This window comes from Thunnus maccoyii, chromosome 3 (genome assembly GCF_910596095.1).
Source record: "Thunnus maccoyii chromosome 3, fThuMac1.1, whole genome shotgun sequence".
Taxonomy (NCBI): domain Eukaryota; kingdom Metazoa; phylum Chordata; class Actinopteri; order Scombriformes; family Scombridae; genus Thunnus; species Thunnus maccoyii.
The window spans coordinates 7,290,944-7,316,009 of record NC_056535.1 but is presented as its reverse complement, the minus strand read 5'-3'; the positions used below and the strand labels follow the sequence as shown (position 1 = coordinate 7,316,009).

Genomic DNA, 25,066 nt, shown 5'->3' with positions numbered 1-25,066 from the left:
TCAGCTAAATATTCAGCCTTGACTCTGAAAATCTTTTACATAACACTAAGCTACGCTTTCTGCACTCCAACACAACAAACTCATCCTGACACTCCTCTCTCCAACTCTGTCATCGCTGATTTTGAAAACAACTCAACTCTTGTGAGATATCAGAATGAGACTTCTCCTTGAGAATGAAAAAAGTTTTATTTCTCTGTATGGTCCTTTCCATTATGTTGCCAGACACTTATAATAACAATCTGAGCCTGTCAGTGGCATAAACAGACACTTTTAGTGGACATACATTGGTGGGGCGCTATTGCCCCAAAGGATTGCATTACAGTCTGTTTTGCTGCTGCTGGCTGAAGTGCTCTCGCTCAACACTGCACCAATTTCAAAAATTTTCAACATTAGTTAGTTAGACACAAAAAATGGGAAAATAGGGTCCAGGTTGAAAAATACTGACCCTTTAAGGGTCACAGTTGCTGTCTGAGGATGCACTCAGCTCATTGCACCATTTTTCGTACGCCTTGTGCAGGATCTCATAAGATGTGTTATTAAAAATTTCTGCAATGAGAAAAAGAAGAGAAAGAGAACATGGCTTAGTTATACTTTACATATCACATGAAGTCAGAATAACATGAGAACTAGTTCATGCCATAAATTCTATAGCAAAAAAATAAGTTGCTTGTTAGTGGATTAAAAAAAAAACCCTTATGAGTATTTTGCTGATCTAGTGCCAACATTTTTCATTTCATTTAGACGACACAACAAACATGGTTAAGGTAAGGGAGAGATTGCCAACAAGGTTAAAGATGGGACAGAACCTCAGGTTCCATTGGGGAAGTCAAGACTTTAGTGCGCCCATCCTCCCTAAACTACTCTCTAAGAGCCTGTTCAGATCAACATTTACAACAACAGAATTTTGGAGGGAAATGTGTTCATTTCACTGCAATCAAAATCTATCGATTCGCTTTCAGTTTGTCAGGTTAGTAACAAATTAGGTTGCTTGCTAGTTAATTTGCTAACGATACATTAAGAAAAGAGCTGTAACGCCCACTTATGGTGTATAAAATCCTGTTATAAGCACTCCACTGGGAGCCTTTCTCTTTGTAACCTCATCCTGTGTGTTGCACTGCAAAATGGTCCTTCTTGTATAAGAAAATAAATTCTGTTCAATTTTGACACTTCGGCTCCGGTCTCTTTTGTTTAATGGTCATTATGAAGAAATTCTTTTAACAGAACAAACCACAGATGCTGCTGTTTTTCTGGCTGAAGGCAGCTTCACTCTTATGATTCTTACCTGCTTGTCCTAGACCAACAGGCAGAGGCATTCTGACCAGGCCACCTGAATGCTTCAGCCTGTCCTGCAGAGACTTCTGGATGAGCTCCATGGTACATGCTTGATGCCAGACAGGCAGCTCCAGGCTGACCATGCAGCTGATGATCCTTTGCTTTTCTTCTTCAGTCAACAGACCACTCTCTTGAGACACGTAAACCATGTAAGACATATCAATATTCACTGCCTCACCATGCAGTAGAGATGGAAGAACTTTCTGTGCGGAAAAGAGAAAAGTGAGACAATATGAGGAAAAATGTGAAATACGTTTTTTTCTTTAACAAAATTATTTCAAGACTTGAAGACAGAATCACACATCACACATCTTCTTGTATACAACAGCATGTACCAACAAAGGATTTAAAGACAAATGCTTCATCTACGTCTTACCATCTCCAATGCTGGGCTGATAATGTGGCCAAAGTCCACAAGTCTGTTTAGGTCATCCTCCCAAAGGTTGGGGGCAAGCTCCTCCAGCATGGTTGTGATGGCCATTCGAGTTGCTTGTGAAGCAGGCTCTAAGCAGTTGTGCCTATAGACAGTGTTATCACCCTGGAATTTAGTGTCCAACAGCGAATGGCCATGTTTCTCAAGAAGTTCAAAGAGCCCTCTGTGCTTCACCAAGGCCATCTGCAAAGAACCGTCAAAAACATAGAAAACTTCAATGAGCAGTTCAAATAAGAAAGATAAATAAATAAAAAGCATGGAAAAGGATTTCTGACACCACTTCATTTCTTAGAGTCAACATGTATATCTTGTTACTACTTCAACTATACTATTAATGGAATTTGAAACTTGCCTTTGGTGACTCTTAGAGTAGTCAGTTTACTATAAATGGCATGTGTGTGTCTAATCTATGTTGACGACTTGTCTCCCAGTTATTTAGAATAACTGAGGTTTTCTTTTTCAGCAAATATAATATATTAATAAGTATATATAATTATAATTATATTTATATTTTATATTTTATATTTTATATTTTATATTTTTAAAAAGCATGTCATGGTATTAACTGCTCTCAGTGATAATGGGATTGTCATTCCTTGAGGAGTATCAGCTTAAAGGTAAATTTTCCACATAAAGGGGCTTTAACATACCTTTAACATCTCTGCCAGCCCATTGGAGATGTGTCGCCGAGGAACAGTTTGTATGAAAGACAGGTCAAGGAAAGAAGCGGTGGGTGGAATGTAGGCACCCAGCTTGTTCTTGCAGTTTGCAAAGTTAACCCCTGTCTTTGCCCCCACACTTGCATCGATGTAGGAGAGCAGTGTGGTTGGGACCCTGATGTAAGGGGTGCGTCTCCTGTAGAGTGAGGCAGCCAGGCCAACTATGTCTAGGCACACACCTCCACCAATGGCAATGATGGGCTCTGTGCGGCGGTCCAGGGAGAAGTTGTTGACCTCTTCTAGGATCTCCATTGCCATCTCCATGGATTTGTTCTCTTCAGTGGTGGGTAGAGCCAAGATCTTGTACAGGACATTGTGAGCCTCTAAATATTCAGTTAGCTTGGGGCCGTAGATTTTGTAGACCTCCTGGTCAACAACCACAAAGCGTTTGAGTGGCTTGTTTGTTTTTTTAATGTCCTCCAGCTGCTGCGGGTCGGTGAGGTGACCCAGCAGGAGTGTGTCGTTGCTTGGATCCAGCAATCCCTGAGTCTCAGTTACCTTGTAAGTAAAGACAATGGGGGTGACCACGGTCCAGCTGGTGCCCTTTTCTCTGATGCTCTCATAGCTGCCACACAAAACACATTAAAAAATATTTATTATTATGGTTTAGCTTCCAATTATTATAGGAGCTCAGACTGATTTTTCTGTTTTTGTCAATAAATTGCACTACATGTGCTCAGTTGCCAGTTTATTAGGTACACCTAACTAATACAAACACAGTCTGCATTCAGTTCAGACTTTATGATGGTTTTTCAACTTGGTGGCACTGCACCCTGCTGCTGTTGATTCAAATCACAACTTTGTCTGAAAGCACCTTAATTCCTACCTTCATTATAATGTTCAGGTTTTGTTGAAACCATTTTAGAGTGGTGTAGAAACTTGAGAATTTAGTCTGCCTTCATTAATATAAATTGGACAGACAAAATATGAGAAACACATTGTTAAACAGGATACAAATCAACAACATTGCTCTTTCCATAGAATTATGATAATCATAAATAGTTTGCTTCAACACAATGACATTACAGTTTGTGAAAAACATGCAAATGTTGCACAACCAGTGAAAAGGGCATGTTTTTTTTAGAAAAAAAAAAACACTAAAGAAAGGCAAAACTTGCAATAAAGAATGAATATAAGAATACACTTTTTAAAAAATACCTATGACAAACTGCAGCCAAATCTAACAGAAATGCACAAGTTGTTCACTGATATTAGCAACCTATCTTCCAGCTTGGCCAAATCTCACCAAACTGTAACTATCAAAAACAACAGCTGATATCTCCAGGGTCTTTGCCTGGCCAGCATCAGTTTTTCCGTCTATTAGACAGAGGCCCTGTTTGACTCTAAAGGACTACACTGAACTTGAGCACAGTTAATATCTTACTGCCCCCAAAAACCTAAGATATAAACGTCAGTGCCTCCAACATTCCTTGTCCCTGTCTTGGCTAGAAGCAGCACAAACAAGTCATTATCACCCCATACACTTCATCTGGAACAAACATGCCAAATTTATCTCTAAAATTCCACTCCAAAACTCACAGAACAGGCAGATCAACAATGCTCAATATGATATTTCTCAACACTGAGGTCTTTGTACAGCTTTTTTACAATGAATTGTGATTTTTTTAATAGGAATTTAGACACTGGTCATGTCGTAGTTAAAACTTGATTCCTCCAACTGGTACACTTTTCAGTTAATGTAGTTATTGCTGTATTCCCTTAAGCCCTCTACATGTGATTCTAATAGCTTTCTAAAGGTGTTAGGTTGACTGACAGCTGAATTGCTGCATGTCATCTATTTCCCCCGGAGACTATTGGTTTTGAGTTGTCATCATTCACAAGTACTGATGTGCCAGAGGGTTTGTTAGACCAAACCATCTGAGAAGTCGTCCTTGGAAACTGTTTGGAAAATGGCAGGCACTTTCAAAAAATACTTTCACAGGTGATTGGACGAACCATCTGTCAATCTCCGTCTATCACAGGCTAACTTCTCACTGTCACCACAGCTAAACCACGCCCATATCTGCCAATGGTTCCTCATGCTGATTGGTTGGAACCACTGTTGGTTCGGACACAAGCACATTGCTTGAAGCCTGACAAGATGGATTCTTGTGTTATCTCAAGAATCAAGCTGCCTCGCAGGGTAAATTCACAAGGTATGGTCTTTCGAAAACTTGAATAACTTCAGGCCAAATTCCAGCTTCAAAAAATACTAGAGACACTGGTTTTGATTTCAGCTGTCAGAAACTCTGTCAGTCTGACTTACATGCAACACATAGCACTGCTCTTCACAGGTTTATGATTAAGAATAGACCTGGATGCCAGAAAAAAAACATCCACAGCCACAGAAGTGCTGCAAAAGCCTCAGGGGAGCTGCAGCTGAATGCCAACAAATCAACCATAATCAGCCTTTTATCTTTGTTCAAATAAAGGTTTTTACTAGCCAGTGCAGAGGTACAGACCCATTTAGCTCTAAACTTGGGCATATAGCCCCAGAATCCTGAAAAATCTGTTAGAAGAATAGTGAAAGGGGCACTTTATGATAAATGACACTGAGCAATAACCGAAAGTCAAAAAAGACAGCTAATTGGTTGTTTGGTCAAATGCTAAAAATTACCTTTACCTATTGCACTTGTGCAAGGTCAAAAAACCCTTTAGGTCAAAGGTCACAGTGGATGGTTGGCGTGCATAGCACATGACTTTGACATCAAAGACTGCAGCTACCAAAAGTCAATGTTAGTTTCTTTTAACTGTGAGGACAATCTTTCCTTATCAAGTACCACAGTTTTGCCTAAACTTAACCTTACTGCCCTTCCCCCAAACCCCACCTTGCAACATCTAAATATTGAGACAATAGTGTGACTGAAACTGAGACTGTCGTAAATCATAAAACTGCCATTGAAAAGGAAAAAAAATAGAATGCAAAAAATGTATCAAAAATAAAATTAGATTGGATGATTGTAAGCAACTTGTTATCCAGCATTTCACTTTTTAATCTTCATGTTTTTCAAGACAAGAGATTATTTAATCAGTCCATGTTTTAATTTGCGTGTCAGTGTCCAGTTGATTCATGTCAAATTATATAATGTTAAACACTAAAGTCTCTATTTTTAATTGACAAATTTCCAGAAGTTTCCCAGTGGCTGTCTTATTTTACACTGACTACACAGTAGTCTTATACTTAAAATCATTTGTGTGCAGAACACACACAGCCAAATACTAACTAAGGCATAAATTCAAAATACTTGAAGTTAGAGCAACCAGATTAAATGTTTGACTATGTGTCAGACAGTGCTACCATCAGGCCAATTGTGAAACGGCATCCTTTTCCCCAAATTTAACTTTTAGAAAAATTATCCTGTTTAAAATCTACTCAGGAGAAAAGCAGAGAGACAAGTGCAGTTATAATAATTTAGATTACTATGAGGAAAGATTGTTACACTCACATTTTTGCAGCAGAGACACAGTCAACTGTGTCCTTATTGATCCTCTTCCCCAGTTTGCGTGTCCATGTGCCTTTGACCCGTACTAAGCTATACTCAGTTTTCTTTTCTTTGGTATCATTGTTCTCCAAATGAACCTTTCCCATTCTTGAGGTGATGACTGTGAGTTTCAGGTGTGAGCAGAGCTGTCGAAAGTCTTAATGAAAATCCACCAGAGGAGTCTTTAAATACAGTATACTGTAGTATCCAGAGGATGCCCCTAAGACAAGGGAGGAGCATTTACTGTCAGTACTCTTCACATGCCATAGCATGTGTTGATTACATATAACAATTTGTGTAACTCTGAGGTAACACCTTGCCTTGGATAACTACAAATGAAGCTGTCATCACTCACTTTTATAGCATTACCTAACTGTATGACATACCATCATTAAAATGAAGATAAATATGGTTCATGATGAAGTTAGAAACTGACAAATGCTTTTGCTGTTGGATTTAAGTTTTTTAGCTCAAATTCTTAAAATTTTTTTGAATGAAGACAAACGACCTTGTTTTGACCTTGACAGCCACAAATCCTTTTTTAAGCCCAACAGATTTCCACAGCCCACAGAATAACTATTCTAGTGTGAAAACATGAAGATAACAAAATACCAAAACTGTGGTTATGATATTTGCACCACAAAAACAATATTAATAATATTACTGTTCACTAATAATAATGGTTCACAACAAAGCTCAACCTCACAGGTTAGGCATAGGCATAGGAATTGATATATACATCAACAACTGATTCCACTTGACAGATGTATTGTATTTTATCACAAACTTATGACAAAAAGTAGCCCAATGAAAGCCTAAAAGTAGGAAAAAATATTGGAATATACTGTAGCCTAACCTTTCATCTGTGGAAGCTGCACACATGGTACAAAAGGTAATCAAAATTGTCACAACCTAGCCAAAAGAAAAATTTACGCCCAACACACAATCACTGTAAAAAGAAGGGATTGGGATTGATAAAAGAAACAAGGCCATCAAATGTGTGACATCATGGTCTATCCCCTATCCTATGCAGACATCCCCCACCAACCGTCTGATTTATCTTTGGTGAGCTGAGGTCAAGGTCTTCAGTAAATCTTGGTTTTTAGATGGGCACAATTTGTGCACTGGTGCTTGGTTCAAGTAAACTGTATTGTCTTAAATGCAAGGTCGCATATAAACACAGATAAAAAAAAAAAGTACAGACATAAAAACAGCCCTTTGACCCAGTATGATGAGACTGGTAAGGAGAACAAGGCTACCATACGTTTGATGCCATTGTCTTTTCCTAGCATAGCTGGAACTGTCTCTTCCCTTTAGGAATGTTATAGAATGTTCTAAGATGCCCTAAACAAGATGTTTTTCTATAAACAATTGATTGAATGACTATGTGTAATGTGAAAGAGGTTGTTTACACCGAGAATTGTCACCCAACTCTGTAATTCTCAGCTGAATGGAGCCTTTTAGTTTATTTTGGAATTTTATTTTTGGTTTTGTGGCCCATAAATCCTCTGTCATTGACCCAGTTTCAGTGAAAAAAAGGCCCATGAACCCACTGTGCACTACCTGCATAATATTAAGTCAAAGATTTTCATCACATAGTTTCAGCAAGCTTTTCTCACAGTGGACATTAGCAGGAAAACACAGGTGAAGTTAATTAAATTAATGAGGTGTCTGGTTCGAGGCTATACACCAGTGGGCCAGTATGTGTAATACCAGGCTTGGCACACCTGAATGGAATGCAGCCGTTAATCAAGTTATTTAACAAGTGCATTTGAGTTCAATGTGGTATGTTTTTTAGTCTTTTTTCTAATTTGATTTTAATGGTCACATTTCTACAGAACTGTACAATATTTGATAAAGGAGACAGACATGCACTTTGTATCAATAAAAGCACAACTGGGATCAGATCAAACTCTCACCACCAACCAGCACCAGCTTTGGAACCTGTTATTTTTCTGACAAGCAACGACTTGAGACAGACGCCTCTCATTCATGTTTTCTTTCCTTATTTGTGTAGTACATGAGACATGAGGCACGGGTATAAATAGCAACATCACTACAGGCACTCCAGTCAGTCCAGGCACTCCAACTTGGCTGAGGCTGTGGTTTCACCGACAAAATAATAATATTAATTCTGAAACTCCCAGATTGCTGCACATTGCTTCAAGACACCCCGTTTCATAATACAACTGTGATCCACGTTTTGCCCCTCAGCGGGGCTACTCTGTACCTGCGTGTCAAAAGTTACGAAAATTCACGGTGACGGACACGACTGAAGCACGTGCTATACCGTTGGATAATGACTGTTCTCTTGTGTTGTGCAAGCTGTCAGTCACTCCCCTTCTATTTAGCATAGCTGCTGTGATATAACAGAAACCCCGCAAACACGATATTCTCACTGTGGCTGAAAGCTGTCGATTTCGTCACGCCCATAGACGCGCACCATGGCAGCCGAAAAAGGTAGGATTATTATTTAATTTTTGCGTCGTGGAGGGGTCAGAGTAAATAGCATAAGTGTGTAACAGATGTCCTAACTTTAAGAACCAAACTCCACTGGGGTCCAGTGTGTATCACTGCGCCTCATTTGGTAGATATTCATTACATGAAGCTGCCGACACGCGAGTCTGCTTTCTAGTTCGCGATCTTAACTCAAGGAGACGGTTGTATACTGAAACAATGTATGTAGCATATAATGTGATAGTGAAGTACCTGTGAGCTCACAGCTCATTATTAAACAACACACCAATTATTTTATGTCTCTTATACATATACATATACATATATATACTTAACTTACATAAGTATACATAACTTCTACCTTTACGAAGGTTACGTTTTCAGTTTTTGTTGACATTGTCAGAAAGGGGATAAATCTACTTAACGTTTTTTATTGAGGTGGTAGTGGGTGGTGGTGGTGTACTGGAGTGCATTATATTGAAAAGTGTCACTATAAGATTGTTTACTTTAGCACTATCTATACGGAAGCAATCATAAAGCCAGGTCAGCTAAACCTGGAAGAAGACAGCTATCTGTCCGTCACTGTCTGCTTGTCCAAGGAGCAATTCATATATTACACATATATGAAAATTATGTCATCATTTTTCAAGCAGAAATGGATCAAATTACCTTGTTCCAGCTTCTCAAATGTGAGCATTTTTTCTTTGTCTCATGTGAAAGTAAATGGATGCAATGGGGTTTTGACTTTATGCTTCCACTCCACTACATTTCAGAGGGAAATATTGTACTTTCTACTCCACTACATTTATTTGACAGCTTTAGTTACCTTTCAGATGAAGATTTGACACAATGGATAATATAACAAGCTTTTAAAATACAAGACATTGTTAAAGATGAAACCAGTGGTTTCCAACCTTTTTGGCTTTTATGTTTTACAGAAAGCAGTTAGTAGTCGGGGTCTCATTTCAGATGTCTATGAGTTGTAGATCCAATATTTCACCAAAAATCAAAGATCAGAGAAAAAGTCCAAAAACTGAAAACAGATTTGTGTATCAGAACTTTGTTTTTGCTTCTTTCCTCTCCCATTAATCATCTCATGATCCCTCAGATTTATCTGGTGACCCTCTGGAGGGGCCTGACCCCAAGGTTGGGAACCACCGGGCTAAACTAACTAACTGTATATAAAGTAGTTGAAACAAGCTCCACATCCAGCAGCTACAACAGTAACATGCTGCTCTAACACTGATGCTTCAGTATTAATAATCTAATGATGTCATATATAATAATATATCAGTCAGAGGGACCAAACCACTACTTTTACTGCAATACTTTAACTACGTTTTGTTGCTAATACTTATGTGCTTTTACTTAAATTGGATTTTGTAATGCAGGACATTTACTTGTAATGGAGTATTTTTACATTGCTGTATTGGTACTTTTACTTAATTAAAAGATCTGAATATGTCTTTCACCACTAGGTTTTGGACTGTTTTCAGCAATTTAATGACATCATCATTGGCTTTAGGAAACTGTGATGGTAGTTTTTCAGTTTTCAGACATTTTATAGATGATAGCAGATAAATATACAGATGTACCAATATAACTTATTTTCTCCCAACACCAATTTTGATACCTCAACTCTTTCATAGACTTAAAATCTCATCAAGATCATTTATATGCAAGGTACCATGAGGACTTCAAGGATTGCTGTAGTGCTAAAATTTGAGTCTGTCATGACTTAAGGAAGATACATGAATTTCACAATGAAATTGACAAAGAAACTGTATTCAGTGTGGACTGACACATCTTGCTGATACCGAACTGCTAGATAAGGTTAGTATCTGCACTAATAAAGGCCTGGTGGATCAGATTGGTAGACCGACATTATATTGTCTGGAACAGGAGAGAGATCCATTCATTACTTAACTGAAACTAAGTTTTGTTATTCCACCAGTTCCTGACACCCCAATGGAAGTTCTTGTGGATCTCCTGACAAAAGCCAAGGAGATAGCCACAGCAAGTGGTAATATCCCAGAAGAGTTGGCAAGTCACCTGCAGAAGGCTCTGGACATAGCCAGCGGTCTAGATGACTACTTGGAGAAAATGACCACACAGGAGAGTGAACCCCTGGCAGAGCTTTATAAGTATGTACACATCATCCAAAGCTCCAGGTAGAAATAAAGAGATAAATGTTGCTAATATCTTTATTTATGCTTAATTGTAGAAAAACAGTCTCTCATGATTGGGATCAGGTGCACAAGGAGGGCAAGACTATGTTCCGGCTTCCCAAAGAGTGCATCACTGGACATGTCGAAGGTTGGATGTTAACTTGTATATTATATTATATATGTTCACGTCCATCACATTCACTGATTTAACATGTTGTGATCATTTGTTCTCTGGTGTGTTTTTTGTAGGCCAGACACTGAAGATGCTAGTCCACATGAGTCAAGCCAAGAGGGTCCTGGAGGTTGGAATGTTCACTGGCTACGGAGCACTGTCCATGGCCGAAGGGCTTCCTGAAGACGGCTGCTTAATTGCCTGCGAGTTGGAGCCATACCTCAAAGAGTTTGCTCAGCCCTTTTTTGACAAGTCTCCACATGGCAAGAAGATTACTGTCAAGACTGGATCTGCTATGGACACCCTGAAGGTGTGAGAAAATTAATCTATCTATCTAAATCTTTGCAAACTAATAATACATTAATTTAGCTCTTTTCCTTTTTAGCATTTACAATTGTTACAATAGTTACTGTCTGTTATGTCAGGTGCTTTGTGTAATCAGAGCAGGCTACATTGACTCTTCTTTTTTGGCGGTAATAAGTTAACACACTATGAGGTACATGGTCAATCAAAAAACTGTGTCCTTTTCAGGAGTTGGCTGCTTCAGGTGAGCAGTTTGACATGGTCTTCATCGATGCTGATAAGAATAATTACATCAACTACTACAATTTCATCTTGGACAACAATCTCCTGAGGTTGCAAGGGGTGATATGCATTGATAACTCACTGTTCAAAGCCAAGGTTTATCTTAAAGACGCCACAGATAAGAACGGACTGGCTCTTCGAGAATTCAACCAGTTTGTCTATAATGATCCTCGCGTGGAGCAGGTAACTTTCAAACCATTACATGCTACTGTATGTGTTTGACAGTGATTGCTTTCTATGTTAACGATGTCCTTCTTGTTTTTAAGGTCATTATCCCTCTTAGAGACGGCATCAGTGTTATGCGCCGGGTATCTGTGGCTTCTGAGTGCTCCAGGACACAGGTACTGTTTACATAACCTCAGTGACCCCGTAAGAACATGGACTCACATTGTCATCACACCTGCACTGATATCTGTCCTTTAATTAATAACATCACTTTTACTGATCATGTTTGCTTGTCTTGTTAATGTGTTCAGAGTAAAATAACAGATGATGAGGTTTTCCGAGGGGTCAAGGGGCGCCCCATCCTCGAGCGGATGCGTCTTGATGGAAAGGTGGCCTATGTGACAGGTGCTGGGCAGGGCATAGGCCGAGCATTTGCTCATGCTCTGGGTGAAGCAGGTGCAAAGGTGGCTGTAGTAGACCTGGACCAATTAAGAGCTGAGGCAGTGGCCATGGAGCTCTCTCTTAAAGGTAATGTGCACACAACTTACACAACTTAAGCATACTCCTGAACCTATCAGTTCTTCAAAGGATAGGTCCAACAGTCAGGTGCTCAAATGAACATTGAAACAGGTTTTACTCGCTGTAATCATTCCTCCTGTTCACACTGACTATTAGAAGATCCCTTCATAATGCACTTAAAATGTAAGTGATGGTGACCAAAATCCACAGTCCTCCTTCTGTGCAAAAGTGGATTTAAAAGTTTATCTGAAGCTAACTTGAAACTTTAGCCATCAAATTAGTCAAATCAAGTAGATATCTTTCAATGTTACAGTCTTTTTAGTGCCAAAGTCCCTTTTTTGTTACTGTACTTCCACTGCAGCTCAACAGGGAAACAATGTCTGAGGAAACACAAAGAGGGAATTTTATACCAAAAAGACTACTTTACATTGGAAGATATCCACTTGATTTGACTGATAGCTGAAGACTCATATTAGCTTTAGATAAACTTTGAAAAGTTTTGCACAAAACGAGAACTTGCATTGTAAGCCCTTTAGGAAGGGGTCGTTTACTGCCCAGTATGAACAGGAGGAATGATTATAGCGAGCAAAAGCTTCAGTGTTCATATGAGCATCTGACTGCTGCTCTAAGAGAGACTTGAAAAAATGTAAATCTATCCCTTAACTCTGTGTGAAATTATGATTTAAACTGAATTTGGTGTATTCACACTGGCAGATTACAGCCAAACAGAAATTTAGTACTTGCCAATGATTGCCACATGTTTACGTGCTGGCTAGTTGAACCAAAATTTCTTCGACCTCAATCATCAACTCCCCAATACAGCAGCTCAGCAGTGTCATACAGTATGAATGCTTTTCTAGAATAATTTTATTTTCTAGTTCTAGTTTTAGTATAAGTCTACATTTACTTCTTGCAAGTCACCTGCTCCCACAGTTGCTCACCTGTTAATCTACCATTAATGCTATTGACTGAATTTTGAATTTTTACTTTTGTTTTACCAGGAAAACCTCATTGAGATGAAAAATCTCTTTTGCAAGAGTGTCCTGTCCAAGACAGGCAGCAATGTAGTTTCAGAAAAACATAAAAACAAGTAGTACAGGCAGATCTATGACAAACTCTTGTTAGTCAATATAAAATAATCATGAATAAAGTTGCAATAAAAGAGAAAATAAAATTACGACCTTAAACCATAATAGAACTGGACTGAGAAAGCAAGCAACAGCATAGGCCCTGTTTACACCTGGTATTAACATCCGTCTTGGGTGATCCGATCACAAGTGGACAGCTCTAAATACAGGTGTAAACGCACCCAAGACACATTAGGACGGATTGAGATCCGATCACTCAGACCACATTCGAAGGTGGTCGGGTGCGCATGTGACCACCTTCATTTAGCAATGTAAACGCAATGCGTCCTGGACCACATTGAAGGACCGCCTACTCAACCAACGTCCTCTATTTTTCAGCAGACTAGGCAAGGGATTGCATTGCTGCCTCCGGGTCCAAAGCTGTTCAACTTGTTTTTTCCTGTTTTTCCCGTTCCCCTAACTGGTTTCCCTCTTCAAATTGACAGTTAGGATGGTAATTAAACCAAAACCAGAAACTAACTTGTTTTTCGCTTTTCTGTCTAAAAAAATATTTCAGAAGCTAAACGTTGCTGGATAGTTTCTTCTTTCCTGTCAAGTTGATAACGACAGTTTTTAGTTTTGCTGTGCTGCTCGACATGATGAGCTCAGGATTTATCAGGACGGCTGCTTTACTCCAAACAGTATGAACCTGGACTGTGCGTGTGTAACAGCTGACCTATTGGATGTGTAGAAGAAAACAGAACATTATTAACATTAGATCCTGACCACTGCTGTCGGCTTGTCGGAGATTTAAATAATCAGTGAAGTTATGCCACTGTGTCTTGTGCGTAAATGCACACAACTTCTCTCAATGGAGAGACGCAGCTGCGGGAGATCACTGCATATTACTCTCTCTCTCTGTTTCTCTCTCTATAGAGCGGGGAAGTGAGATCTGATCACATGTGGTCACTCAAGATGCATGTGGAGACGCATGTTAATGCCAGGTGTAAACAGACGTACTTAAAGCTGTCTACTTGTGATCGGATCACCAGAGACAGATTTAAATACCAGGTGTAAACAGGGCCATAGATGAACAGATGTGGTGTCACAGTGCATTACAGTGCATATACTGGCATTTGCTCACAGTGCCTTATTTAACATTTAACATCAGTCAGGGAACATATCAAAATGAATTTAGTTTGGAGAATACTACTAACCTAAATGCATTAAGATTTCTGTATTACACATCCAGAGATATGTAAAGAAAAAGTCAGTACCATGAATAGTTTTCCTCTATATTTAAGGCAAATACACTAAACAAAAATATAAGCGCAACGCTCTTGTTTTTGCTCCCATTTTTCATGAGTTTGAATAAATGATCCAATACTTTTTCTATACACACAAAAGACTTGTTTCTCTCAAATTTTGTTCACAATTTTTTTTAAATGCATGTTAGTGAGTACTTCTCCTTTGCCAAGATATTCCATCCACCTGACAGGTGTAGCATATCAAGATGCTGAATAAACAGCATGATTATTGCACAGGTGTGTGTTGGACTGGTCACAATAAAAGGCCACTCTAAAATGTGCAGTTTTATCTTGAAAAAAGACATTTATTAGGCACTCAACTATAGATTTCACATGATTAGGGATACAGATATGCATTTTCTTTTTTGGATGGGTGGACAGAAAGCCAGTCAGTATTTGGTGTGACCACCATTTGTTTCATGCAGTGCGACATATCTCCTTCACGTAAAGCTGATCAGGTTGTTGATTGTGGCCTATGGAATGTTGGTCCACTCTTCTTCAATGGCTGTGCAAAGTTGCTGGATATGGCAGGAATTGGAACACGCTGTCGAACACGCCAATCCAGAGCATCTCAAACATGCTCAATGAGTGACATGTCTGGTGAGTATGCAGGCCATGCAAGAACTGGGATGTTTTCAGCTTCCAGGAATTGTGTACAGATCCTTGCAACATGGGGTCATGCATTATCATGCTGCAACATGAGGTGATGGCGGTGGACGAATGGCATGACAATGAGCCTCAGGATCTCGTCACGGTATCTCTGCTTATACCTGCCCATACTATAACCCCACCACCTTCATGGGGCACTCTGTTCACAACACTGTGTTTAGTGATAAAACTGCACATTTTAGAGTGGCCTTTTATTATGACCAGTCCAACACACACCTGTGCAATAGTCATGCTGTTTAATCACTATCTCGATACGCCACACCTGTCAGGTGAATGGAATATCTTGGCAAAGGACATAACATAACATAGATTTAAACAAATTTGTGAACAAAATTTGAGAGAAATAAGTCTTTTGTGTGTATAGAAAAAGTCTTAGATCTTTTATTTCAACTTGTGAAAAATGGGAGCAAAAACAAAAGTGTTGCGTTTATATTTTTGGTTAATGTAATTATTAACTTTGTTGCATCTCTGTGTCCCTCATTTCCAAATAATTTCTCTGCTGGTGCAATAAAATAAAATAAAAACAAAAAAACAAAACAAAAAAAGTATTTGGAGGAAAATATCCCAAGACTGCAACAGTATTCTCATGATACTCTAAATGTCACTGTAATTATTTAGATTTAAAAGATTACTATATTGATGCCTGACACAGCTTCACTTCACTTCACCTGTATCTTTAACTATTTAATTAGCAGTCTAAATTTCGTTGAGTCAATCACTAATTTGACATTGACATATATTCAATTAATTGCATATTTACTTTTGCTTTATGCTTCTCCTGTAATGTCTATCCCACAGTCTTGGTGCACATGTTGTGAAAGATGTTCAAAATAATCTCACACTACCATGATTTTATGATGTTGAGACAGTTAAGGACAAAGAAAAAATATTGGTTTTCATAAGTATAAAGGAGGTAACAGTGGTAAGATTTTTGGGGGGTTTTTATTCTGTTTTCGTGATGCATATGGTATCTGCTCTTGTTTAGTGTCATAACTGAAATAGTGATCCATAAATAGCCCTGTAGATGGAGTAATAAGTCAAAGAAACAGCCAGTAACTGAAGGGGATGCAGACAGTTGAAAAGTGTCATATCTTAAGACTCCTGTGGCAAAATGAAACAACTCCTGTGAAATCTGGGAGAGTCATTGCCTTATGTTGACCTCAAACTATTCTATATTATATATACATACTATACTATTTCTAAAATACAACTACTATCTCTAACCACAACATGAAGAAATTAGAGTTGTGTTTGTGCACTTAAAATGTGTTCCAAATATCATGAATTGTCAGTGTGGTGAGGTTTTGGTTTTTGTCCAGCAGATGGCAGCCTACTAAAGGATAAAATATACTCTGCCTGGCCAAACATGTTCCATCAAGCCTGTGTATGTGACAGAATGAAATGCCCCACACCTTAACAAGAAAGCACAATTCCATGTTATAGTAGAAGTTTCATTAAGTTAGTTTATTTAGCATTGTTGCATTGTGCATTGTTATTTTTCAAGGTTTTTTTGTTTTGTTTTTTTGCTTGCACATCCCAAGCAACATTGGAATTTGTAAAATAAACTTCTAACATTGTTCAAAGATAGATGTTGTTCATATCATGTATAATGAAAGGTACAATATGTACATAGTGTTATAACAGACACCCCTGTGTTTTTTTAAACAGGTATCAATGCCATTTCAATCACAGCTGACATAAGCAAGTCAGATGATGTCCAGAGGATGATTGACAACATTGTGTCCAAATGGGGAGCGATCCACATCGCTTGTAACAATGCCGGCATCAACATGAACTCAGCCAGCGAGGACACCAGTCTAGAGGAGTGGGACCAAACTTTTAACGTCAACCTGAGGGGGACGTTCATTTGCTGTCAGGTGTGTATCACCCGCTGTAAAAGCCTTGTCTGTGTGTGTGTGTGTGTGTGTGTGTGTGTGTGTGTGTGTGGTAGACTGTGGGCGTAACAGAGACAGTTTATTCACTTCACTGTTTTGTTCTATTGTGATGCACAATTGTCATTCTAAAAAATACAAAAAATACACACATTCAAATGGAAATATTACTTAAAATCCTGGTTTAGTTTTCATCAAAGTCAACTAACGTAAAAATAATGTCATAAGAATTTCACTCTGTCATATACTACAGTACAATTAGCTGCAAAGACAAATTATGCTCTGAACGATATAAATGCTTCACTGTTGCTTTGATAAACACTATCTAGATATTTTTGGACCTACCTGTATAAGTTTTAGAATATTAGATAGAGGAGAAAATTTTGAATATACAGTTGAAAAAGACAGCTTGCAGGTGTCATGAAATTCATTACAAATACTTGATGTCAGTATTCACTTCAATGAGATACTCATAATGTCTTGCTTGTATTACTTTTAATATACAGCTTTCTTTGGTTTACCCAGTTCCTTTAGGAAACTTCAATTATTGTACAGAATCCAACTAAGTTTCCATTTTTAACAGAAAAAAAACATGTGATGCAAAGGTATGATGTGATAATAGCCTTTATTTTTTTATAGATCACTTCACCTTTCTAATGGGGAAATTATTAACCCTCCTGTTGTGTTCTGGTTGAATTGGATTGATTTAAGAGTTTTCTCTTTGAAAATGTAGTTCATTTAATCTGACTGTCATGAGTTTCCATGACTTTGTCCACACAGAGCATCTGAACACACAAAATAAATTTTGATAATTTTCATTAAATTTTGGATGTTTTATTTAACTTTTGTACACTTGTGGTGTTCCCGGTCAAAAATGACCGCTCATTAGAAATGAACTGGTGAGACTACAATTAGTGTATAAAATTGAGTTCAGGCACGTGTCTATTCATCAGATGGACACACTTGCTCTCCCAGACCCCCACATGCATGTGTGTTTGAGCATGCACACACACACACACACACACACACACACTCTTCACTCCCCTTATTGGCTTCCATGGCAACCACCATGAGAACCACACCTGTTGGCAATTCTCACAAACAATTGCAACATTGCTTCAATATTTTACAGAACTTTTCTCACAGTTCTGGTGTATATTAAGTGTATAAGTTATTTTGAGGCCCTGCTCACAATTCATTCTGCGGCAGCACAATGACCAAACAATATACTGTACGTGGGGCTCTCGATAATATCTTTGATCATGATTTGATTTCAAACCCTTGCTAAACTTTGACACAAAGTAGTCTGTGAAAATTGCATATTATGTTTCATCTGATTATTTGTTACAGTCAAAATAATCCATACATTGTTTTTTTTTTTAACTAAAAAACAAATGTATGAGCTCAGGTCATTGAGAAGTTCAAAACATGTAATGTTCACATCTAACACAACATTAGGTGATAATATATGTATTATTATGGATTTATAATTAGCTATAATGGGGAGATCATTTTGGGAATACAGAATTAATTAACATGAAACAAACACAACAGGAGGGTTAAATTAGATATTTAATGAAACAAATTTGCCTCAGTGTAGCCATAAGCCCCAGATGTTGACCATACCTCATCATTTTGCTGAAAGAACCAAATTGATCCTGAATGATCTCTTCCTTCAGTTGTCTTTTTCTGTCAAAACTAGTTAGAATATGACCTAATTACTGACAGACCAACCATCTTAAGCTGCTCTGTAGTTACTAAAATTAGTTCTTAAGTATCTAGTCGCTGTCTGATGTCTATATATACACCCTGCCAGCCCTTGTTGCAGCTTTGAAATCCAGTCAAGTACACCAAGTGTTGTTTTAACTGCTATTCTTGTCTCCAAGGATAAACTACATGTGTTTGTGTTGGTCTGTGCTTGAGTTTTTGGTAGCATATCAGTGCCATAATAAGGTGTTTAATGTGTCTCTTTCCCCTGAATCCTTGCCTTAGGCAGCAGGTCGAGTGATGTTGAAGCAAGGATACGGCAAGATTATCAACACAGCCTCCATGGCCAGTCTAATAGGTGAGTGATGATTCTATTCCCCCACCTTCTCTCTGGAGCCCTTCCATGTCTGCTTTTAATCTCTCCATTTGGCGTGGAGTGTTGGGCAGAGAGGAGGAGGGGAAGGAAGTTAAATACATTTGTACTGTACGAGAGTACACATCACATTAAATATTAACTTTAAATATTTTTTATCATCAGACACTAAGTCGTCATATCTGAGTTTAGATCATTACAGCTGTAAAATTGACATAAGAAAAAAATCAGCTTTAAGTCTCTTACAGTGTCGCTGTTTATGAGAAAACCTAAGGTGCACATTTTGAACAAGATGCGCATTTTAAACAGGATTAGCCAGCTTTTCTCCTTAGCAACTTTTACCCCAGTTAAACTGTTCTATAGAGATGCATCCACCCCTGCATACAGTATAGCTGGAAATACAAAGTGTTGTGATTGCGTCTCACTGAGGCAGTTTTGCATCATAATAAACATCCCCCTCTCTGCGGAGCTGTCTGGAGGATGTGGAAGGCAACCTGAGGTCCAACTTGGGAAGGGAGGGTTCCTGTGGAACGGCAAAACCCCAGCCTGTGCCAACGGCCTTGTTTGAACAACGGAAGACACTTTTTGAGTTTAGTGAGAGCCTAGTAAAAAGCTATGTAATTCAGAGCCCGGTGTGATGTTCCTCCTCCAACAGGTTCCTCCAGAGGAACAGCAACACTTCATCAGCAGTATAGTCAAATCGCCAGTAAACCACTGTGCCATATGGGCCCCAGTCCCGACTGCAGGGGCAATCTGTAAAACAGGAGCATGCTGGCAAATAGAGGCCGGCATAAAAAAAATGATCAATTACTCACATTACGTACAGTCCTTCAGGAATTTACTTTATTGGTCTGGACATCTGTTATAATATTGTCATAATGTGTAATCAGATGGGACCTGTTCTAGCCAAGTGGAAGCCCAAAAAGCTGCCGTAAATGCCCAATTAAAATGCACAATGACAGCTTTTTGTCCATCTGCTGAATAGAATGTGTGTGTGTCCGCTAACCCCCCTCCGCACACACACATACACACACTCCCAACCATCAACCACTATTTTGCTGACTGATGGCCAGCAACTCAAAGACACCCAGACAGGAAATATCCAAGTTGATATGGTCACACTCTGCTTTTTGGCTGCACGATGACCTTACTGAGGGATTAGTGACACTCTCACACTCATACCTGCGGGTCTCTGCTGCATATTAATGCACATTACAACAGCAGCGGCATCCTGGGGAAAAGAGTGCATCATTTGAACTCCTTATCAGCTCAGAAGAATTCCAAATGTAAAAGGCGTGCCTGATAAAGAGCATGTTTTCTACCACTTGAAATGGGCAATAAGTAGCAGGGTGAATGTTAAAGAGGGCTTTGGTGAATGCTCTCCTTCTACCTCCTTTTCCCTTCTCTGGGGATTACTGCTCTTTAAGACGGCGAAAACATCAATGCAGGTTTATTTAAAGGATGAAGGCATTTTCTGAATGGTATTTTGGGGCCGTATCATCAGGTCTTGAGCGAGGATTAGTGCTGTTAGGCATTTTGAGCTGTGTTTCCTGTCCTGATAAGTCGGATTTCACCTTCAATCTGCGTGTAAGCCCTGGGCTCTGCTCCTCCTCGCCTGCTCCTCTGAGGTCCTAGCCTACCCTTATCCAGCCCAGCCCAACCTTACCTTCGTCTGCTATCTCGCTTTACTCCACACAATCCCACTCAACCTCACTTTCAGCCATGGGGCCGTTGTCCCACCCTTTACATCTTATTTCCTCAGCAGTTTCCAACTTCTACCTCTTTTTCCTGCATGTTTTTCTCCTTTTGCCCGAGCAATATATACGGGATGCTCCAGCTTTTCTCCCCAGGACCGGTCCCTGCCTCTCCGCAGCTGGCCGGTATTTATCATCCCAGTCTCACATTGAAGCCATTTGGCAGTCGGATCGGCGGGTGATGAGGTTAACTACTAAAGTTGTATGTAACTTGGAGCCTTTGTTGTGATGATTAATCAACCAGCAGAAAATGAGCCCCTGTCTCGGCAATCCCATGCAGTGTGCAGCATCTGTGATGGTCAAGGCAAACAAATGGCTCCCTGCCTTTGTTGCTGAGGACAGAGCATAACTGGACATTATAAGCAATTAATTTTATATGGCTCCATCCGCAGAGTCCCCAGCAGCTAATGGAAGCTTTTATGTAGTATCCACAAGAAACCACATGAGCTGTAATATAAAATCTATATGTTGGCAGCTTTTCTGAGAAAGGAACTATTATATTTTTTCTGGGTTAAAAAATTACACTGAAAAAATAAAACAGATATTTTTTTAATGATTACCTGAGTGTTTCAAAAGTGCATGACAGTAAATGTTATCTTTATTAATCGCTTGGGTAACTGATTTTCTTGTCTCCCTTCTATCCTGCAGTCCCTCATCCCCAGAAGCAACTTTCCTACAACACCTCCAAGGCTGGAGTGGTCAAACTGACTCAGACTCTGGGCACCGAATGGATAGACAGAGGAGTGCGTGTCAACTGCATCTCACCGTAAGTGTTGTCTGTCTGCAGCCTTAGTCATTGTGCAGAAACATACTAGTCCACCTTGAGTGTTGTACGGCATTGAGCTGCAAAAGGAAGAGGTGATTAGTGTATTTGCTTTCATATGAAAAGCCCCATTTGAGAACGATGCACTAATTTAAGTCCTCAAACAATGCATCAGTGCTTAATTAGATGACGTCTTGAGGGATGAATCAACCAAACACTTGCTCTAATTGTTCTATTCAATTAGGGAATCAAATTTGCAACCTCACTCCAAGTGTCGGCACAACAATAGCGCCTTGTTTGTATCTATTTGTCTGCGAAGCTGAGCAGAAGGAAGAAAAGAGGAGAACACAGAAAGGGCTGTGTGTGTGTGTGTGTGTGTGTGTGTGTGTGTGTGTCGGAGGGGGGGGATGGTGGTGTGTGTTAAGTGGAGCATCCCTTAGCCCCAGCCATCCTTGAGCAAATCCGTCCGGTGGCACGGGACGAGCCAGGCCCAGTCACAGCCCCAGAACAAAGCCCTCACACACGCGCCGCACTCAGCTTTATTTATCGGCAGCTTGTTTGCTAATTTTAATTTGCAAAGAAGCAATTCTCTTTCCCCTCGCTAACTGGGTGTCTCAATGGGCCGCTGATTTCTTTGAAGTGACAGTCGGTAAATATGCATAAAAAAGGGACACAATTAGCGCTCATGAGGTTGACTGGAGCCTGATTCCATTGGCAACTTTAGCCGCAGCGGTGATAAGCTGCATTATCTAGAAAATTGGCTGAGGGAAAACAGTACCTCTGATTGCCAGGAAAGGTTCCAGATAACAGGGCAGCTGAAGAGAAATATAATTGAGGTGGAATATGTTAACCAAGGTGTCACACGCTCCTTGGAAGTGCTAATTTAGCCAAATGTTGGAATTCCATATCAAGGCACCAAGATACATTGTACAATGATTCAGGCCTCACAGCTTTTAGTCACTGTCACGTCAATTGTTTGAAAAGTCAGAAGTCGTCTCACATTAGGCGCAAGCAGGCGTGTTGACATATTTATTTAAATGTCAGCTCTGTGATGTTTTACTGTTGACAGTGGAGAGAACTGCATTTGTTGCGACTGAGAAGTGGTGTCAAAGCGCTGTTGCACACCAGTGCAGCCACAACACCAAAAGCAGCGTACCTGTTTTCTTATAAATTCAACCAACATAAAGTCCTGTCTTCACACGAAAGTAGTTCAAGCCCATTTCAATTAGGAACCAGAGCAGAAATATGAGGGAGCTGCATATAATAAGTACTTAACCAAAGGCTATGAGCAAATTATGCCAGACGTCCCCTTTATACCCGTGGGCTCTTCCTGAGATGTGCCAGTCATTAAAGTGCCACCAGTCCCGCAGTAAATATCATCAGAGATGCTATGCCATGCCCTTTCTTCAAAGGATAATTGGGTTTATTTTTGTCACCAAAGTGGTAGCTCTGAAACAACGCTGTCACTCCTGGCTCTGAACTGTGATGCCTTCTGATTTCATTGTGGTCTTTTTTTCCCCTCTTTCTCTCTCACTTTCTCTGTCGTTCTTTTCAGGGGGATTGTTGACACCCCTCTCATCCACTCGGAGAGTCTGAGGCCTCTGGTGAAGCGCTGGCTGTCAGATATCCCTGCTGGTAGACTGGCTCAAGTGACAGACCTGCAAGCTGCAGTGGTCTACTTGGCATCTGACGCCTCTGACTACATGACAGGGCATAACTTAGTCATAGAGGGTGGGCAAAGTCTGTGGTAGAGGGGGGTAGATGAAGAGATGAGAACTTTCTCTTTTTTTCCCTCCTTCTCACTCTCCTGGGGTTAGTCTCAGAAATAGGTGGCACCCATATTACTGTATTTCTTTTTGACACATTCACAGCAGTGTTAGTTTAAATGTTACTGGAACGTCTTAACTTTTGGTCAGTTAAATACCTTGGTACGATGACATGATTTTGTCCTCTGTGTGTCCTGAATAAGTTCAGTTCTGTCATGTGTGTTATGACTGTGGCACACTGAACTTTTTAGTGGACAAAAAACACTTGCTAACTCGCCAGAGAAAATATCTATGAAGTTCACAAGAAACACGTCCATATTGTTTTGTCACAATTTCTGCTCAATAGTATGTTATCTTGATATTATTTTATACATACACAATATTTTTGTTCAATGTGACTGTCAGTGTCTGTCTTAAATGTCATTGAAAGAAACTGATCTTTTTTTATTGTATCTATTGCAAAAGTGCAGAGCATACTTGAAAAGTTTGGTTTTGTAGTTCAGGTTTATTTTTTACCGCACCATTTTCATACAAATATAGTTCAAAGTGCCTTGCATGACAATAAAGGGAATGACACTTTACATGCAAAGTGAATGATTGTCTACAAGTGTGATTTTTACATAACCAAATAAACTGGAACACACAGTATAAGCTATAGCATACTGTATGTTGGCAGCACAAGTACAACCTTGTGGTTTATTAAGTTTAAATGTTCTAACAAAATCCCAGCAAGTACCTAATACAGACCAATTGATTCAGTGATGACCGCTGGTTATTATTCACACCAGAATGGGTTACCAGTGAGACATGATGTGCACTTTATGCACCTTGACTCCCTCTCCCTCTGGTCCAAGACTCTTGTGCACCATACACAGGGTTGCAGCATCCCAGTCCGCCTCTCTCCAGCTCTTTCTGGCCAAATGGTCCATACAAGTGGTGCTTGTGAGTGTCATCTTAATTGCTCCATTAACTGTTTGTGTGCTGAAAAACAATACTTAAAGGAGAGGTTAGCTGAGGACGTGACCCCAGTCACTGCAATTATATGAAAAGTAGTGGCCAATTAGCACTCTCTGCAATGTGACACTGTTGCTGTTTATATGAGCAACTTCAACTTCTCACTGTTAGCGACCATTCTCTGATTTACATAATTGGGGGATTGGTCATTAATGGGAATGGCATGTGAGAGGATCCCATTAAGATATGGAGTGAGATCTGATCATCTCCTCTGCTCTGTACTATTTATCTCCAGCTGCATTGGCACATTAGAAATTATTGTGATTCTTATCCTCATATTTTATGGTGAAACATCCAACTTTGCCACAATGTGTGCACGCAAGATTTTGCTGAATTTGTTCAGAGGAAAGCAACTTGTCACTTGTAGGTCACTTCCCTGTCTTGCCACTGATGGGCAGTATAAAGACAGGCAGCCACAGCATTGACACAAGGACGCAAAGTTACAACAAGAGGTTTTCACATTATTTGCTATCATCTAAAGGTAATAACAGTGAACTCTGCCTTATGTGTATGTGGGGAGATAATGATGAAATAAGAGTACCTCTCCAATTCTAGTGTGCAAACAGCTGATCACGACAGACAAAGAAATGCTGAATAAATATTAATATATTTTCAATTAAATTTGGTTTGATAGTGGGCAGTTACATTTCAAATGCATTAGAAATGCATCGGTCCATCGGTTGTCAAGAGGAGACTGAAGTAGTTATTTAAGTTCAGAGGCA

The 25,066-nt window shown here is 39.5% G+C and overlaps 2 protein-coding genes across 6 annotated transcripts; one reads left to right on the top strand and one right to left on the bottom strand.

Annotated features, from left to right (window-relative positions):
- Positions 1-366: 366 nt before the first annotated feature.
- On the bottom strand, positions 367-7,947 carry eevs (2-epi-5-epi-valiolone synthase). Of its 2 annotated transcripts, none has more exons than XM_042407502.1 (6): positions 7,886-7,947; positions 5,931-6,186; positions 2,416-3,049; positions 1,709-1,948; positions 1,283-1,535; positions 367-546 (listed from the first exon to the last, which is right to left on the bottom strand). In XM_042407502.1, exons 2-6 carry the CDS (start codon positions 6,071-6,073, stop codon positions 449-451), a joined length of 1,368 nt encoding a protein of 455 aa, XP_042263436.1. In that variant the 5' UTR covers positions 6,074-6,186; positions 7,886-7,947; the 3' UTR covers positions 367-448. The 2 variants fall into 2 exon arrangements, with proteins under 2 accessions (XP_042263436.1, XP_042263437.1); XM_042407503.1 differs by lacking the exon at positions 7,886-7,947 and adding an exon at positions 6,823-7,587.
- Positions 4,552-23,924, top strand: zgc:113054 (uncharacterized protein LOC541322 homolog). 4 transcript variants are annotated; one of them, XM_042407498.1, is made up of 11 exons: positions 4,552-4,640; positions 10,378-10,567; positions 10,648-10,739; positions 10,841-11,073; positions 11,295-11,531; positions 11,615-11,689; positions 11,825-12,041; positions 16,744-16,952; positions 18,960-19,032; positions 21,450-21,567; positions 23,120-23,924. In XM_042407498.1, the coding sequence occupies exons 1-11, from the start codon at positions 4,586-4,588 to the stop codon at positions 23,313-23,315; spliced, it is 1,695 nt and encodes a 564-aa protein (XP_042263432.1). In that variant the 5' UTR covers positions 4,552-4,585; the 3' UTR covers positions 23,316-23,924. The 4 variants fall into 4 exon arrangements, with proteins under 4 accessions (XP_042263432.1, XP_042263434.1, XP_042263433.1 ...); XM_042407500.1 differs by lacking the exon at positions 4,552-4,640 and adding an exon at positions 7,669-7,751; XM_042407499.1 differs by lacking the exon at positions 4,552-4,640 and adding an exon at positions 8,127-8,426.
- The last annotated feature ends 1,142 nt before the right edge of the window (positions 23,925-25,066 follow it).

Excerpts from the sequence above, each read along its gene's own strand:
- zgc:113054 (XM_042407498.1), top strand. The coding sequence starts at position 4,586 with ATGGATTCTTGTGTTATCTCAAGAATCAAGCTGCCTCGCAGGGTAAAT. Across the intron at positions 11,532-11,614 it reads ATGATCCTCGCGTGGAGCAG|GTCATTATCCCTCTTAGAGA; the intron begins GTAACTTTCAAA and ends CTTGTTTTTAAG. Across the intron at positions 16,953-18,959 it reads GGACGTTCATTTGCTGTCAG|GCAGCAGGTCGAGTGATGTT; the intron begins GTGTGTATCACC and ends TCCTTGCCTTAG.
- eevs (XM_042407502.1), bottom strand. The coding sequence starts at position 6,073 with ATGGGAAAGGTTCATTTGGAGAACAATGATACCAAAGAAAAGAAAACT. Across the intron at positions 3,050-5,930 it reads TGTGTCTCTGCTGCAAAAAT|CTATGAGAGCATCAGAGAAA; the intron begins GTGAGTGTAACA and ends TTTGTGTGGCAG. Across the intron at positions 547-1,282 it reads TGTTGGTCTAGGACAAGCAG|AAATTTTTAATAACACATCT; the intron begins GTAAGAATCATA and ends TTCTCATTGCAG.